The 12,525-nt window shown below is 49.6% G+C and overlaps 1 protein-coding gene across 3 annotated transcripts in view; it reads right to left on the minus strand.

The window, feature by feature from the left end:
* Positions 1-428: 428 nt before the first annotated feature.
* LOC121580333 (erythropoietin-like) overlaps positions 429-12,525 on the minus strand; it is a 33,980-nt gene continuing 21,883 nt past the window's right edge. For 2 of the 3 annotated variants that reach the window (XM_041895385.1, XM_045224581.1), the window contains 2 exons: positions 1,760-1,924; positions 429-1,053 (listed from right to left, as the gene is read on the minus strand). In XM_041895385.1, the coding sequence (XP_041751319.1) occupies positions 898-1,053; positions 1,760-1,924 (321 nt within the window). In that variant the 3' untranslated portion in view covers positions 429-897. Of the gene's footprint in view, positions 1,054-1,742; positions 1,925-12,525 lie in introns of all 3 variants that reach the window. The other variant, XM_045224582.1, reaches the window with a different exon arrangement.

Genomic DNA, 12,525 nt, shown 5'->3' on the forward strand with positions numbered 1-12,525 from the left:
TTTGTATAACAGGGGCATAAGTAGGGCACTGAAGCCAAGGTCTATCCAGCAGAGGGCAGCAGAGTCCAGAACGGTCTCCTCCAGGAACTGATCTCATTCTCAGACTCAGTGCTCTGCCTGTTGTGTGTGCTGCCTGGTGGGGAAATACAATGTCTACTCTGACCCCAAAGACAGGGTAAGCCGGAGGGAGGGGCACACAGACAGACCGAGTGCAGAGAGCACACAGTGAAAAGTCTGAATTATAACAGTACTGACAAGCATATTACATGAACACACAAACACTGACTACAGTATGTTAAATCTGAGCATCAATCATCAAATATGGTTCAAAGACTTCAAAGGACACACTCGTATATGAAAATAGAGATTTATATTACATAAGTTATACAAAAACACATTTTAAGACTATGTATAAATAAAATGAAAAATCTAATCCTTGGATTTAGGACTTTATAGATCATCTTCTCATATGATCTGTACCCACTGGACACAAACTGGTTGAATCAATGTTATTTCCACGTCATTTCAATGAAATTAGGTTGAACCAATGTGGAATAGACATTGAATTGACGTCTGTGCCCAGTGGGTACTGTCTGTAGCTTTTTCCGCTGCATGCATCAGAGCTCATTGGCGGTACTGGTAGGTAGTACTAGGAACCGATGAGGTCAATGAGTTGTAGAAGTCCCGTTTTTTCTCTCTCACTCATTCATGTTGTTTTCTCATCAGTTCCACCCACATCAACTGACTTTCGCAGCAGTTTCTATCCAGTCAACAATCACCTTGTCTACGCATTCCATACTTGAAGTCCATTCAGAGATTTCAGTAGAGGTCCAACGACCTCATCCTCTCTCTAAACAACGGTCCAATAACAGCCTCTGCCTTCAGGGAAAGCTCTAATCACGTGCTGTTCTGTTGACAGGCAGGTGCGTTGGTGAGCAGCAGGCGAACCTTTCCTCGTAGGAAGTTGGTGTGGACACGGAGCAGCTCGGATAGGGACGACACCTTCCTGGTCGCTGAGTCACCTACTGCTGGCACTGGAGAGAGGGACAGGTCCTGTTCAATGGATGAGAGGAAGAACAAGGCTTAACATACAACCCTAAAAAGAAAGCACCACTCATCTGTTCTGTGGAAGGGGTTCTATTCCATGTTTTCTTCCCGACCCGCTACTCCATGCCAAACGGTATGCAGCCAAATAAAAGCCCCATTCTGATCCCTTTCCATAACTCCCACTGCTATGTCTGGCCTGCTCAATACCATCTCAGTCACTGAACTGCCCTACACTGAAAATTCACAGGCTTCTGACAGAGAAGCAAACAAAGTACAGCAGGCAGGTGGTGGCATGCTGAGGGGAGAGGAACGTCTGACTGACTGTACCCACGGTCCATGATCATTCCAAGAACACCTATCTATTCCCAACTAGGCTCTCTGCTGGGGTGGTACAGTATGTGCACACTGAGGCACATCTGATAAATAGGGACAGGAGTTTTTCCCTGGTCAGGTGATCAGACCAGGAACATCTCCTGGTCTTACATAACAAACTGTTTACATTTTAGTCATTTAGCAAACATTCTTACAGCAGTGAGTGCATACTTTTTCATACTGGTCACCCATGGGAATCAAACCCACAACCCTGGCATTCCAAGCACCATGCTCTACCAACCGAGCCATACGGGACCACTGTTCACATCACAGTCCCATCCACTCAGACAGACCACTGGTCATTCTGTAGACGAGACACTCACACTCCTAAGTGAGTCACCTGGATGTGGAGGCTGCGCAGCACCTGGCTCAGGCTGTGGATGTTGCTCTTGTTGTTGTCGATGAGGCTCTGCACGGCAGCACGGCTCACTGACTCCCTCACAGCACCCAGGGCCTGGCCTAACAGAGACAGCCCCGACTGGACCTCCAGAGCCTGCTCCCCAGTCTGGGAATACACACACAAATGACGCATTACATACACACATTACATAAACACGTACGCTAAAACAAAACTCACTGAATGTGTCATTATACAGTGGGGGGAAAAAGTATTTAGTCAGCCACCAATTGTGCAAGTTCTCCCACTTAAAAAGATGAGAGAGGCCTGTAATTTTCATCATAGGTCAACTATGACAGACAAAATGAGAATTTTTTTTCCAGAAAATCACATTGTAGGATTTTTAATGAATTTATTTGCAAATTATGGTGGAAAATAAGTATTTGGTCAATAACAAAAGTTTCTCAATACTTTGTTATATACCCTTTGTTGGCAATGACACAGGTCAAACGTTTTCTGTAAGTCTTCACAAGGTTTTCACACACTGTTGCTGGTATTTTGGCCCATTCCTCCATGCAGATCTCCTCTAGAGCAGTGATGTTTTGGGGCTGTCGCTGGGCAACACGGACTTTCAACTCCCTCCAAAGATTTTCTATGAGGTTGAGATCTGGAGACTGGCTAGGCCACTCCAGGACCTTGAAATGCTTCTTACGAAGCCACTCCTTCGTTGCCCGGGCGGTGTGTTTGGGATCATTGTCATTCTGAAAGACCCAGCCACGTTTCATCTTCAATGCCCTTGCTGATGGAAGGAGGTTTTCACTCAAAATGTCACGATACATGGCCCCATTCATTCTTTCCTTTACACGGATCAGTCGTCCTGGTCCCTTTGCAGAAAAACAGCCCCAAAGCATGATGTTTCCACCCCCATGCTTCACAGTAGGTATGGTGTTCTTTGGATGCAACTCAGCATTCTTTGTCCTCCAAACACGACGAGTTGAGTTTTTAACAAAAAGTTATATTTTGGTTTCATCTGACATTCTCCCAATCCTCTTCTGAATCATCCAAATGCACTCTAGCAAACTTCAGACGGGCCTGGACATGTACTGGCTTAAGCAGGGGGACACGTCTGGCACTGCAGGATTTGAGTTCCTGGCGGCGTAGTGTGTTACTGATGGTAGGCTTTGTTACTTTGGTCCCAGCTCTCTGCAGGTCATTCACTAGGTCCCCCCGTGTGGTTCTGGGATTTTTGCTCACCGTTCTTGTGATCATGTTGACCCCACAGGGTGAGATCTTGCGTGGAGCCCCAGATCGAGGGAGATTATCAGTGGTCTTGTATGTCTTCCATTTCCTAATAATTGCTCCCACAGTTGATTTCTTCAAACCAAGCTGCTTACCTATTGCAGATTCAGTCTTCCCAGCCTGGTGCAGGTCTACAATTTTGTTTCTGGTGTCCTTTGACAGCTCTTTGGTCTTGGCCATAGTGGAGTTTGGAGTGTGACTGTTTGAGGTTGTGGACAGGTGTCTTTTATACTGATAACAAGTTAAAACAGGTGCCATTAATACAGGTAACGAGTGGAGGACAGAGGAGCCTCTTAAAGAAGAAGTTACAGGTCTGTGAGAGCCAGAAATCTTGCTTGTTTGTAGGTGACCAAATACTTATTTTCCACCATAATTTGCAAATAAATTCATAAAAAATCCTACAATGTGATTTTCTGGATTTGTTTTTCTCAATTTGTCTGTCATAGTTGACGTGTACCTATGATGAAAATTACAGGCCTCTCTCATCTTTTTAAGTGGGAGAACTTGCACAATTGGTGGCTGACTAAATACTTTTTTCCCCCACTGTACATTATCATTATATAGCAAAAGAAGGCTGCACATTAGGGCACATGTACTCCAGTATAAATGGGTACACTGTACAGAAAGAAATGTATTGGCAGAGAGAGCTCAATGGACTCAATGAAAATTCATATATGACTTCCCCTTTATTCAGATTACCACCTCTCACTTTCAGTTATTTGAAAATGAAATAATCTCCAAAATATTGCTATTTTTAAAACAAGCCATTGAAAGATGGTTGCAATTTCCGTTTAATCCACCAGAAAAGACAGAACAAATATTACAACAAATATTATGGTTAAACTCAAATATACTAATTGATTTTTTTTTATGTAATTTTGGGGGGAAAAAATTAAAAACTGTATAATCTTTGTAAATTATATCATAAAAAGGACTGGTGGAGTTATGTCACACATGCAGCTAACAAAAATATATGGAAATGTCTGCTCTATCCAAAATTACAACCAACTAATTGCAGCACTACTGCAAAAATGGAAAAGGCAAGTGGAAGGGGGAAAAAGTAAGGAACTTGTCTGTCGTCCCTGCATTAAGACCAAAATTGGTTAAAGAAAAATGTGATAATTAAAAAAGTATACGAGTTTAATTTAAGGACCAAAAAATGGACAGCTGTGCCATACAGATTGCAAAATACTTTCAGTTTTCCCATTTAAATTATTATACAAAATTCTTGCAACCAATAGAATGTTATATACAGTCATAGTCAATCAATTAATAATATAATAATACCCTTAGCAAAAATGTTTATCTTTAATTTACAATCTGTATAAACTATGAGAATAGAAAGATTCAGAACTTTTGTGAAATATCAAAGCACAGTTGAAAAATATATGGCAAATAGAAATCAAAAATGGATGGTGTTCATAGATAGATGGGAGGGGTTGAGGGGAGCTGAAGGATGGGACAAAAAAACAAACAAAAGATAACTAATGTAAAATATACTGTGTCCGTAAAATGTATATAGTATGTATAAACTGGAAGTAGAAGCCTAAGTGTTGATGGCCATTAGTTTACTCCAATTAGGGGAGGGGTGGTGGGGTTAGGGGTGAATAATAAAGGAAAATATATATGCTTGTCGAACATCTCATTCCAAAATCATGGGCATTAATATGGAGTTGGTCCCCCCTTTGCTGCTATAACAGCCTCCACTCTTCTGGGAAGGCTGTCCACTAGATGTTGGAACATTGCTGCAGGGACTTGCTTCCATTCAGCCACAAGAGCATTAGTGAGGTCAGGCACTGCTCGCAGTCGGCGTTCCAATTCATCCCAAAGGTGTTCGATGGGGTTGAGGTCAGGGCTCTGTGCAGACCAGTCAAGTTCTTCCACACTGATCTCGACAAACCATTTCCATATGGACCTCGCTTTGTGCATGGGGGCATTGTCATGCTGAAACAGGAAAGGGCCTTCCCCAAACTGTTGCCACAAAGTTGGAAGCACAGAATCGTCTAGAATGTCATTGTATGCTGTACCGTTAAGATTTCCCTTCACTGGAACTAAGAGGCCTAGCCCGAACCATGAAACACAGCCCCAGACCATTATTCCTCCTCCACCAAACTGTACAGTTGGCACTATGCATTTGGGCAGGAAGCGTTCTCCTGGCATCCACCAAACCCAGATTCGTCCATCGGACTGCCAGATGGTGAAGCGTGATTTATCAATCCAGAGAACTCATTTCCACTGATCCAGAGTCCAATGGCGGCGAGCTTTACAGAATGACGGAAATTGCCAAATCAACTAATTTGAAGGGGTGTCCACATACTTTTGTATATATAATGTATATGGGGGATTGGAAATGATGCAGACAATTACATTGATAGAAGCCACAATCTATCTGCAATATTAAAGCTGATCTACCCCCTAAAAATAAATAAAAAAGTTAATACAGGAAACATAGATCCGGTCATCAGACTGACCAGGTGAAAGCTACGATCCCTTATTGATGTCAGATGAAGGGGAGGAGACAGGTTAAAGAAGGATTTTTAAACCTTGAGACATGGATTGTGTATGTGTGCCATTCAGAGGGTGAATGGGCAAGACAAAAGATTGAACCGCAGACCACGTGTATGGCGTTGTGTGAGTAAGAGGTTTGCTGATGTCAACGTTGTGAACAGAGTGCCCCGCGGTGGCGGTGGGGTTGCAACGCTGCTGGGTTTTTCACGGTCAACAGTTTCCATGTTTATCAAGAATGGTCCACCACCCAAAGGACATCCAGCCAAACTTGACACAACTGTGGGAAGCATTGGAGTCAACATGGGCCAGCATCCCTGTGGAACGCTTTCGACACCTTGTAGAGTCCATGCCCCGATGAATTGAGGTTATTCTGAGGACAACGGGGGGTGCAGCTGAATATTAGGAAGGTGTTCTTAATGTTTTGTACAATCAGTGTAGAGAAACCAGAGGAAATGGGCCAAACTCTTCTCTCTATACTATATGTGCTATTCATGTACAGTGGCTTGCGAAAGTATTCATCTCCCTTTGCATTCTTCCTATTTTGTTGCCTTACAACCTGGAATAAAAATGGATTTCTGGGGGGTTTGTATCGTTTGATTTACACAACATGCCTACCACTTTGAAGATGCAAAATAATTTTTCTTGTGAAACAAACAAGAAATAAGACAAAAAAAACAGAAAACTTGAGCGTGCATAACTATTCACCCCCCAAAGTCAATACTTTGTAGAGCCACCTTTGCAGCAATTACAGCTGCAAGTTACAGCTGCAAGTCTCTTGGGGTATGTCTCTATAAGCTTGGCCACATCTAGCCACTGGGATTTTGCCCAATCTTCAAGGCAAAACTGCTCCAGCTCCTTCAAACTGGATGAGTTCCACTGGTATACAGCAATCTTTAAGTCATACCACAGATTCTCCATTGGATTGAGGTCTGGGATTTGACTAGGCCATCCCAAGACATTTAAGTGTTTCCCCTTAAACCACTCGAAACAGGTTTCCCTCAAGAATTTCTCTGTATTTAGCGCCATCCATCATTTCTTCAATTCTGACCAGTTTCCCAGTCCCTGCCGATGAAAAACATCCCCACAGCATGATGCTGCCACCACCATGCTTCACTATGGGGATGGTGTTTTCGGGGTGATGAGAGGTGTTGGGTTTGCGCCTGTCTCGAGCGTTGAGAGACGGGTCAGACTAAGGGGCAGCGTGAAAAGCGTACATGTTTATTCACCCAATAAACATACCAAAACAAGCAACAACATAACGTGAAGTCCTCAGGCTATACACACACAAGCCTACACGGAACAAGATCCCACAATAAACAGTAGGCAATAGGCTACTTAAGTATGATCCCCAATCAGAGACAATGAGCGACAGCTGCCTCTGATTGGGAATCATACCCGGCCAGACATAGAAATAGAAAAACTAGAACATAAACATAGAATATATAACATAGAAACTCACGCCCTGACCAAACCAACTAAAGACAACAGGCCTCTCAAGGTCAGGGCATGACAGTACCCCCCCAAAGGTGCGTACTCTGTCCGCACCAACCTGACTCATTAGGGGAGGGTCCGGGTGGGCTTTCAGCCTCGGAGGCGGATCCGGCTCCGGGCGTGATGACCTCTTCCTCTCTGCCTCCCCGTTGCGCCCCTGGTCTGGTCTGGACCTCGGCGCGATGCTTCCCCTCTCCTTCCTCCCACGATGCACCAAGCCCTGTCTGGACCCTGATGTGGGAGACCCCGACCCTGGAGAGGGGCTGACGTCTAGGCCTGGATCGGCAATCCTCCCGCGATGCACCAAGCCCTGTCTGGACCCTGGTGTGGGAGACCCCGAACCTGGAGAGGGGCTGACATCTGGGCCTGGATCGGCAGTCCCCCCACGATGCACCAAGCCCTGTCTGGACCCTGGTGTGGGAGACCCCGAACCTGGAGAGGGGCTGACATCTGGGCCTGGATCGGCAATCCCCCCACGATTCACCAAGCCCTGTCTAGACCCTGATGTGGGAGACCCCGAACCTGGAGAGGGGCTGACGTCGGGGCCTGGATCGGCAATCCCCCCACGATGCACCAAGCCCTGTCTGGACCCTGGTGTGGGAGACCCCGACCTTGGAGAGGGGCTGACTTCTGGGTCTGGAGTGGAGCCGCTGACCGGAGCTGAACTGGATCCCGGTGGAGCGGACTGCTCTGGCTTCGGAGTGGAGCCACTGACCGGAGCTGAACTTGACCCCGGTGGAGCGGACTGCTCTGGCTCCGGAGTGGAACCGCTGACCGGAGCTGGACTGGGCACCGGTGGTGCAGACTGCTCTGGCTCCGGAGTGGAGCCGCTGACCGGAGCTGGACAGGGCACCGGTGGAGCGGACTGCTCTGACTCCGGAATGAAATCGCTGACCGGAGCTGGATCAGGCACCGGTGGAGCGGATTGCTCTGGCTCCGGAGTGGACCCGCTGACCGGAGCTGGACTGAGCACCGGTGGAGCGGACTACTCTGACTCCGGAGTGGAGCCGCTGACCGGAGCTGGACTGGGCACCGGTGGAGCGGATTGCTCTGGCTCCGGAGTGGAGCAACCGACCGGAGCTGGATAAGGCACCGGTGGAGCGGATTGCTCTGGCTCCGGGGTGGAGCAAACTTCCGGACCCGTATCCATCCCCATCTCTGGAGCAGGACTAAATGCCGTGCCCAGCCTGGGCACCGACGCAGAGGAAAATTCCAGCCCTGTAATAGGACTGGTTGCCGGCCCCAGACTGAGCACCGACAAGTTTAGGAGCACCTGCTCCAAAACAGGGCTGTACGTCGTGCCCACCCTGGGCACCGACGCAGAGGTGGTTTCCAACCCGGTAGTTGGGCTGGTTGCCGGCCCCAAACTAGGAACCGACACGCTAAAGTGCTCCCTGCAGGGGACCGTCGCTGGAGGTCGGGTGAGTTGTGTGGTTGGAGAAGGTGTAGAAACGCCACCTCTCTCCCATCGCTCCAATCTACTCACCACGCGCTCCATTGCGCTGCCGAGCGCCTGGATCCTGCTCCCCTGCCGTTGGATACGTTCCTCCAAAGATCCGGACGGACCGACTGTACCTGCTGACTCCATTTTCGGTGCATGTTTCTGTCCTGGAACGGGCCCTGCCGGACTGGGAACACGCGCCACTGGCTTAGTGCGAGGAGCAGGCACGGGCCGTGCCGGACTGGGAACACGCACCACTGGCTTGGTGCGAGGAGCAGGCACAGTACGTGCCGGACTGGGAACACGCACCACTGGCTTTGTGCGAGGAGCAGGCACGGGCCGTGCCGGTCTGGGAACACGCACCACTGGCTTGGTGCGAGGAGCCGGCACGGGCCGTGCCGGACTGGGAACACGCACCACTGGCTTGGTGCGAGAAGCAGGCACGGGGCGTACCGGGCTGGGAACTAGCGTTGGAGATGTACGACTGTTCCAGTCCTTCTCTCTCCGCACCCAATCCTCCTCCAGTGAGGACTCCTCCGGGAGCCCCCACGAGTTAGGGAACAGAAACTCATCGTCGTCGTCATCCTCCGACTCCTCAGTGTAAAACTGTTCCCATTCCTGTTCCCATGGTCGTAGGGACTCCAACTGGAACCCCACCGGGTGCAATGGTCAAGGCTCTTCTCTCTCGATCCGCAGGTCTTGGAGGACCTCTAAAATAGCGGCCTCCTCCTCTCTAGTCAGCCCTTTCACGGCCTCCTGCTGCCTCGTCGTCCACCCCGTGAGCCCCCCCAAAAAAATTATTGGGGCTGCTTCTCGGCCTTCCTCTTCGGCCGGCACCGTCGATGTCGCCGTTGATCCTCTCCTACCCGGGCTTCCTCCTTCATTGCCTTACCGTAACGGACGGCCTCCTCCTCTGTGATTTTCCCCCAACCGAGGAGGACATCTACCAACGTAGCCTCCCGCTGTGTCCCGGGTGTTTGCTCCTCCTGGCCACGCTGCTTGGTCCTTTTATGGTGGGATCTTCTGTCATGATCGTTGCGAGACGGGTCAGACCAAGGTGCAGCGTGAAAAGCGTACATGTTTATTCACCCAATAAACATACAAACCAAAACAAGAAACAACGTATTGTGAAGTCCTCAGGCTATACACACACAAGCCTACACGGAACAAGATCCCACAATAAACAGTAGGTAATAGGCTACCTAAGTATGATCCCCAATCAGAGACAATGAGTGACAGTTGCCTCTGATTGGGAATCATACCCGGCCAGACATGGAAATAGAAAAACTAGAACATAAACATAGAATATATAACATAGAAACTCACGCCCTGACCAAACCAACTAAAGACAACAGGCCTCTCAAGGCCAGGGCGTGACAGCGCCAGACATAGCGTTTTCCTTGATGGCCAAAAAGCTCAATTTTAGTCTCATCTGACAAGAGTACCTTCTTCAATATGTTTGGGGAGTCTCCCACATGCCTTTTGGCGAACACCAAAACGTGTTTGCTTATTTTTTTCTTTAAGCAATGGCTTTTTTCTGGCCACTCTTCCATAAAGCCCAGCTCTGTGGAGTGTACGGCTTAAAGTGGTCCTATGGACAGATACTCCAATCTCCGCTGTGGAGCGTTGCAGATCCTTCAGGGTTATCTATGGTCTCTTTGTTGCCTCTCTGATTAATGCCCTCCTTGCCTGGTCCGTGAGTTTGGGTGGGCGGCTCTCTCTTCGCAGGTTTGTTGTGGTGCCATATTCTTTCAATTTTTTTATAATGGATTTAATGGTGCTTCATGGGATGTTCAAAGTTTCTGATATGTTTTCATAACCCAACCCTGATCTGTACTTCTCCACAACTTTGTCCCTGACCTGTTTGGAGAGCTCCTTGGTCTTCATGGTGCCGCTTGCTTGGTGGTGCCCCTTGCTTAGTGGTGTTGCAGACTCTGGGGCCTTTCAGAACAGGTGTATATATACTGAGATCATGTGACAGATCATGTGACACTTAGATTGCACACAGGTGGAATTTATTTAACTAATTATGTGACTTCTGAAGGTAATTGGTTACACCTGATCTCATTTAGGGGCTTCATAGCAAAGGGGGTGAATAAATATGCACGCACCACTTTTCCATTATTTATTTTGTATAATTTTTTGAAACAAGTTTTTTTTTGTTTTTTCGCTTCACAAATTTGGACTATTTTGTGTATGTCCATTACATGAAATCCAAATAAAAATCCATTTAAATTACAGGTTGTTATGCAACAAAATGGGAAAAACGCCAAGGGGGATGTAACACCCTGGCTCTGGGACTCTATATGTTGAGCCAGGGTGTGTTCTTTCTATGTGGTGTATTTCTATGTTGGGAGTTCTAGTTTGTTTATTTCTATGTTGGCCTGAGTGACTCCCAATCAGAGGCAACGAGTGTCAGCTTTTGGCTGGTTGTCTCTGATTGGGAGCCATATTTAAACTGTCTGTTTTTCCCTTTGTGTTTGTGGGTTCTTGTTCCGTGTTGGTCTATGTTACCTAGGACGTTACGAGTCGTTTGTTGTTTTTGTTTACTGTCCGTGTTTATCGCTAATGATAAATAAACATGTTCGTTCATCACGCTGCGCCTTGGTCCTCCTCTCTTAACGACGATCGTGACAGAAGAACCCACCATACAAGGACCAAGCAGCGTGTCCAGGAGCAGGCAGACTGGACATGGGAGGAAGCGCCGGGAAAGGAGATGGAGAGGTTGGCGAGGGCCCAGGTGGGCAAATCGTGGTCCTGGGAGGACATGCTCGGGGGCAAAGGGCCATGGGCTAGGATTAAGGCCCTGGCGAGAGAGGAGCAGCGGCGTCAGCAGTGTCATCGTCGGACGGACGAGAGGCAACCCAAAAAATTTTTTAGGGGGGGGCACACGGCATGGGCGGCTGGGCAGCAGGAGGCTGCCACAGGGCGATTTGGAGAGGAGGCCACCGGGTTTTGGGGGCCAGAAGGCAGGTTGGCGGAGCCTGGATGGAGAGCAGAGCCAACTCCCCGTACTCAGGCATGGCAGCATGAGACTGGGCAGGTTCCGCGGTATGCGGAGCTGCGCACTGTGCCACGAGTGGTCCGGCATAGTCCGGTACGTCCTGTGCGAGCACCCCGCACGTGTTGTGCGAAGGTGGGCATGCAGCCAGGACGGAGTGTGCCGGCTCAGCGCTCGTGGCCTCCAGTGCCTCTCCTCGGTCCCGGATATCCTGCGCCAGTGTCACGTGCTGTTATGCCAGTACGGGTACACAGCCCTGTACGTCCTGTGCTGATGCCTCACACAGAGTGTGTGAAGGTAGGCATTCAGCCAGGACGGGTTGTGGCAGCTCTTCACTCCAGGTCTCCTATCCGTCTCCACAGCCCGGTCCGGCCTGTCCCTGCTCCTCGCACCAAGCCTACGGTGTGCGTCGCCAGCCCGGCCTGTCCCTGCTCCTCGCACCAAGCCTACGGTGTGCGTCGCCAGCCCGGTCCGGCCTGTCCCTGCTCCTCGCACCAAGCCTACGGTGTGCGTCGCCAGCCCGGTCCGGCCTGTCCCTGCTCCTCGCACCAAGCCTACGGTGTGCGTCGCCAGCCCGGGTCCGGCCTGTCCCTGCTCCTCGCACCAAGCCTACGGTGTGCGTCGCCAGCCCAGTCCGGCCTGTCCCTGCTCCTCGCACCAAGCCTACGGTGTGCGTCGCCAGCCCGGTCCGGCCTGTCCCTGCTCCACGCACCAGGCCAGGGGTGCGCATCGTAAGCCCGGTCCGGCCCGTTGCTGCTCCACGCACCAAGCCAGGGGTGCGCATCGTCAGCCCAGTCCGGCCCGTTCCTACCCACGCACCAAGCCAGGGGTGCGCATCGTCAGCCCGGTCCGGCCCGTTCCTACTCCACGCACCAAGCCAGGGGTGCGCATCGTCAGCCCGGTCCGGCCCATTCCTACTCCACGCACCAAGCCAGGGGTGCGCGTCGTCAGTCCCGCACAACCCGTGCCTGGGTCACCGGTGCCTGGTAAGGTACCGGTCAACTGCTCCACTACGGAGCTGAAGCTAAC

The sequence above is a fragment of the Coregonus clupeaformis genome, chromosome 13 (genome assembly GCF_020615455.1).
Source record: "Coregonus clupeaformis isolate EN_2021a chromosome 13, ASM2061545v1, whole genome shotgun sequence".
NCBI lineage: Eukaryota > Metazoa > Chordata > Actinopteri > Salmoniformes > Salmonidae > Coregonus > Coregonus clupeaformis.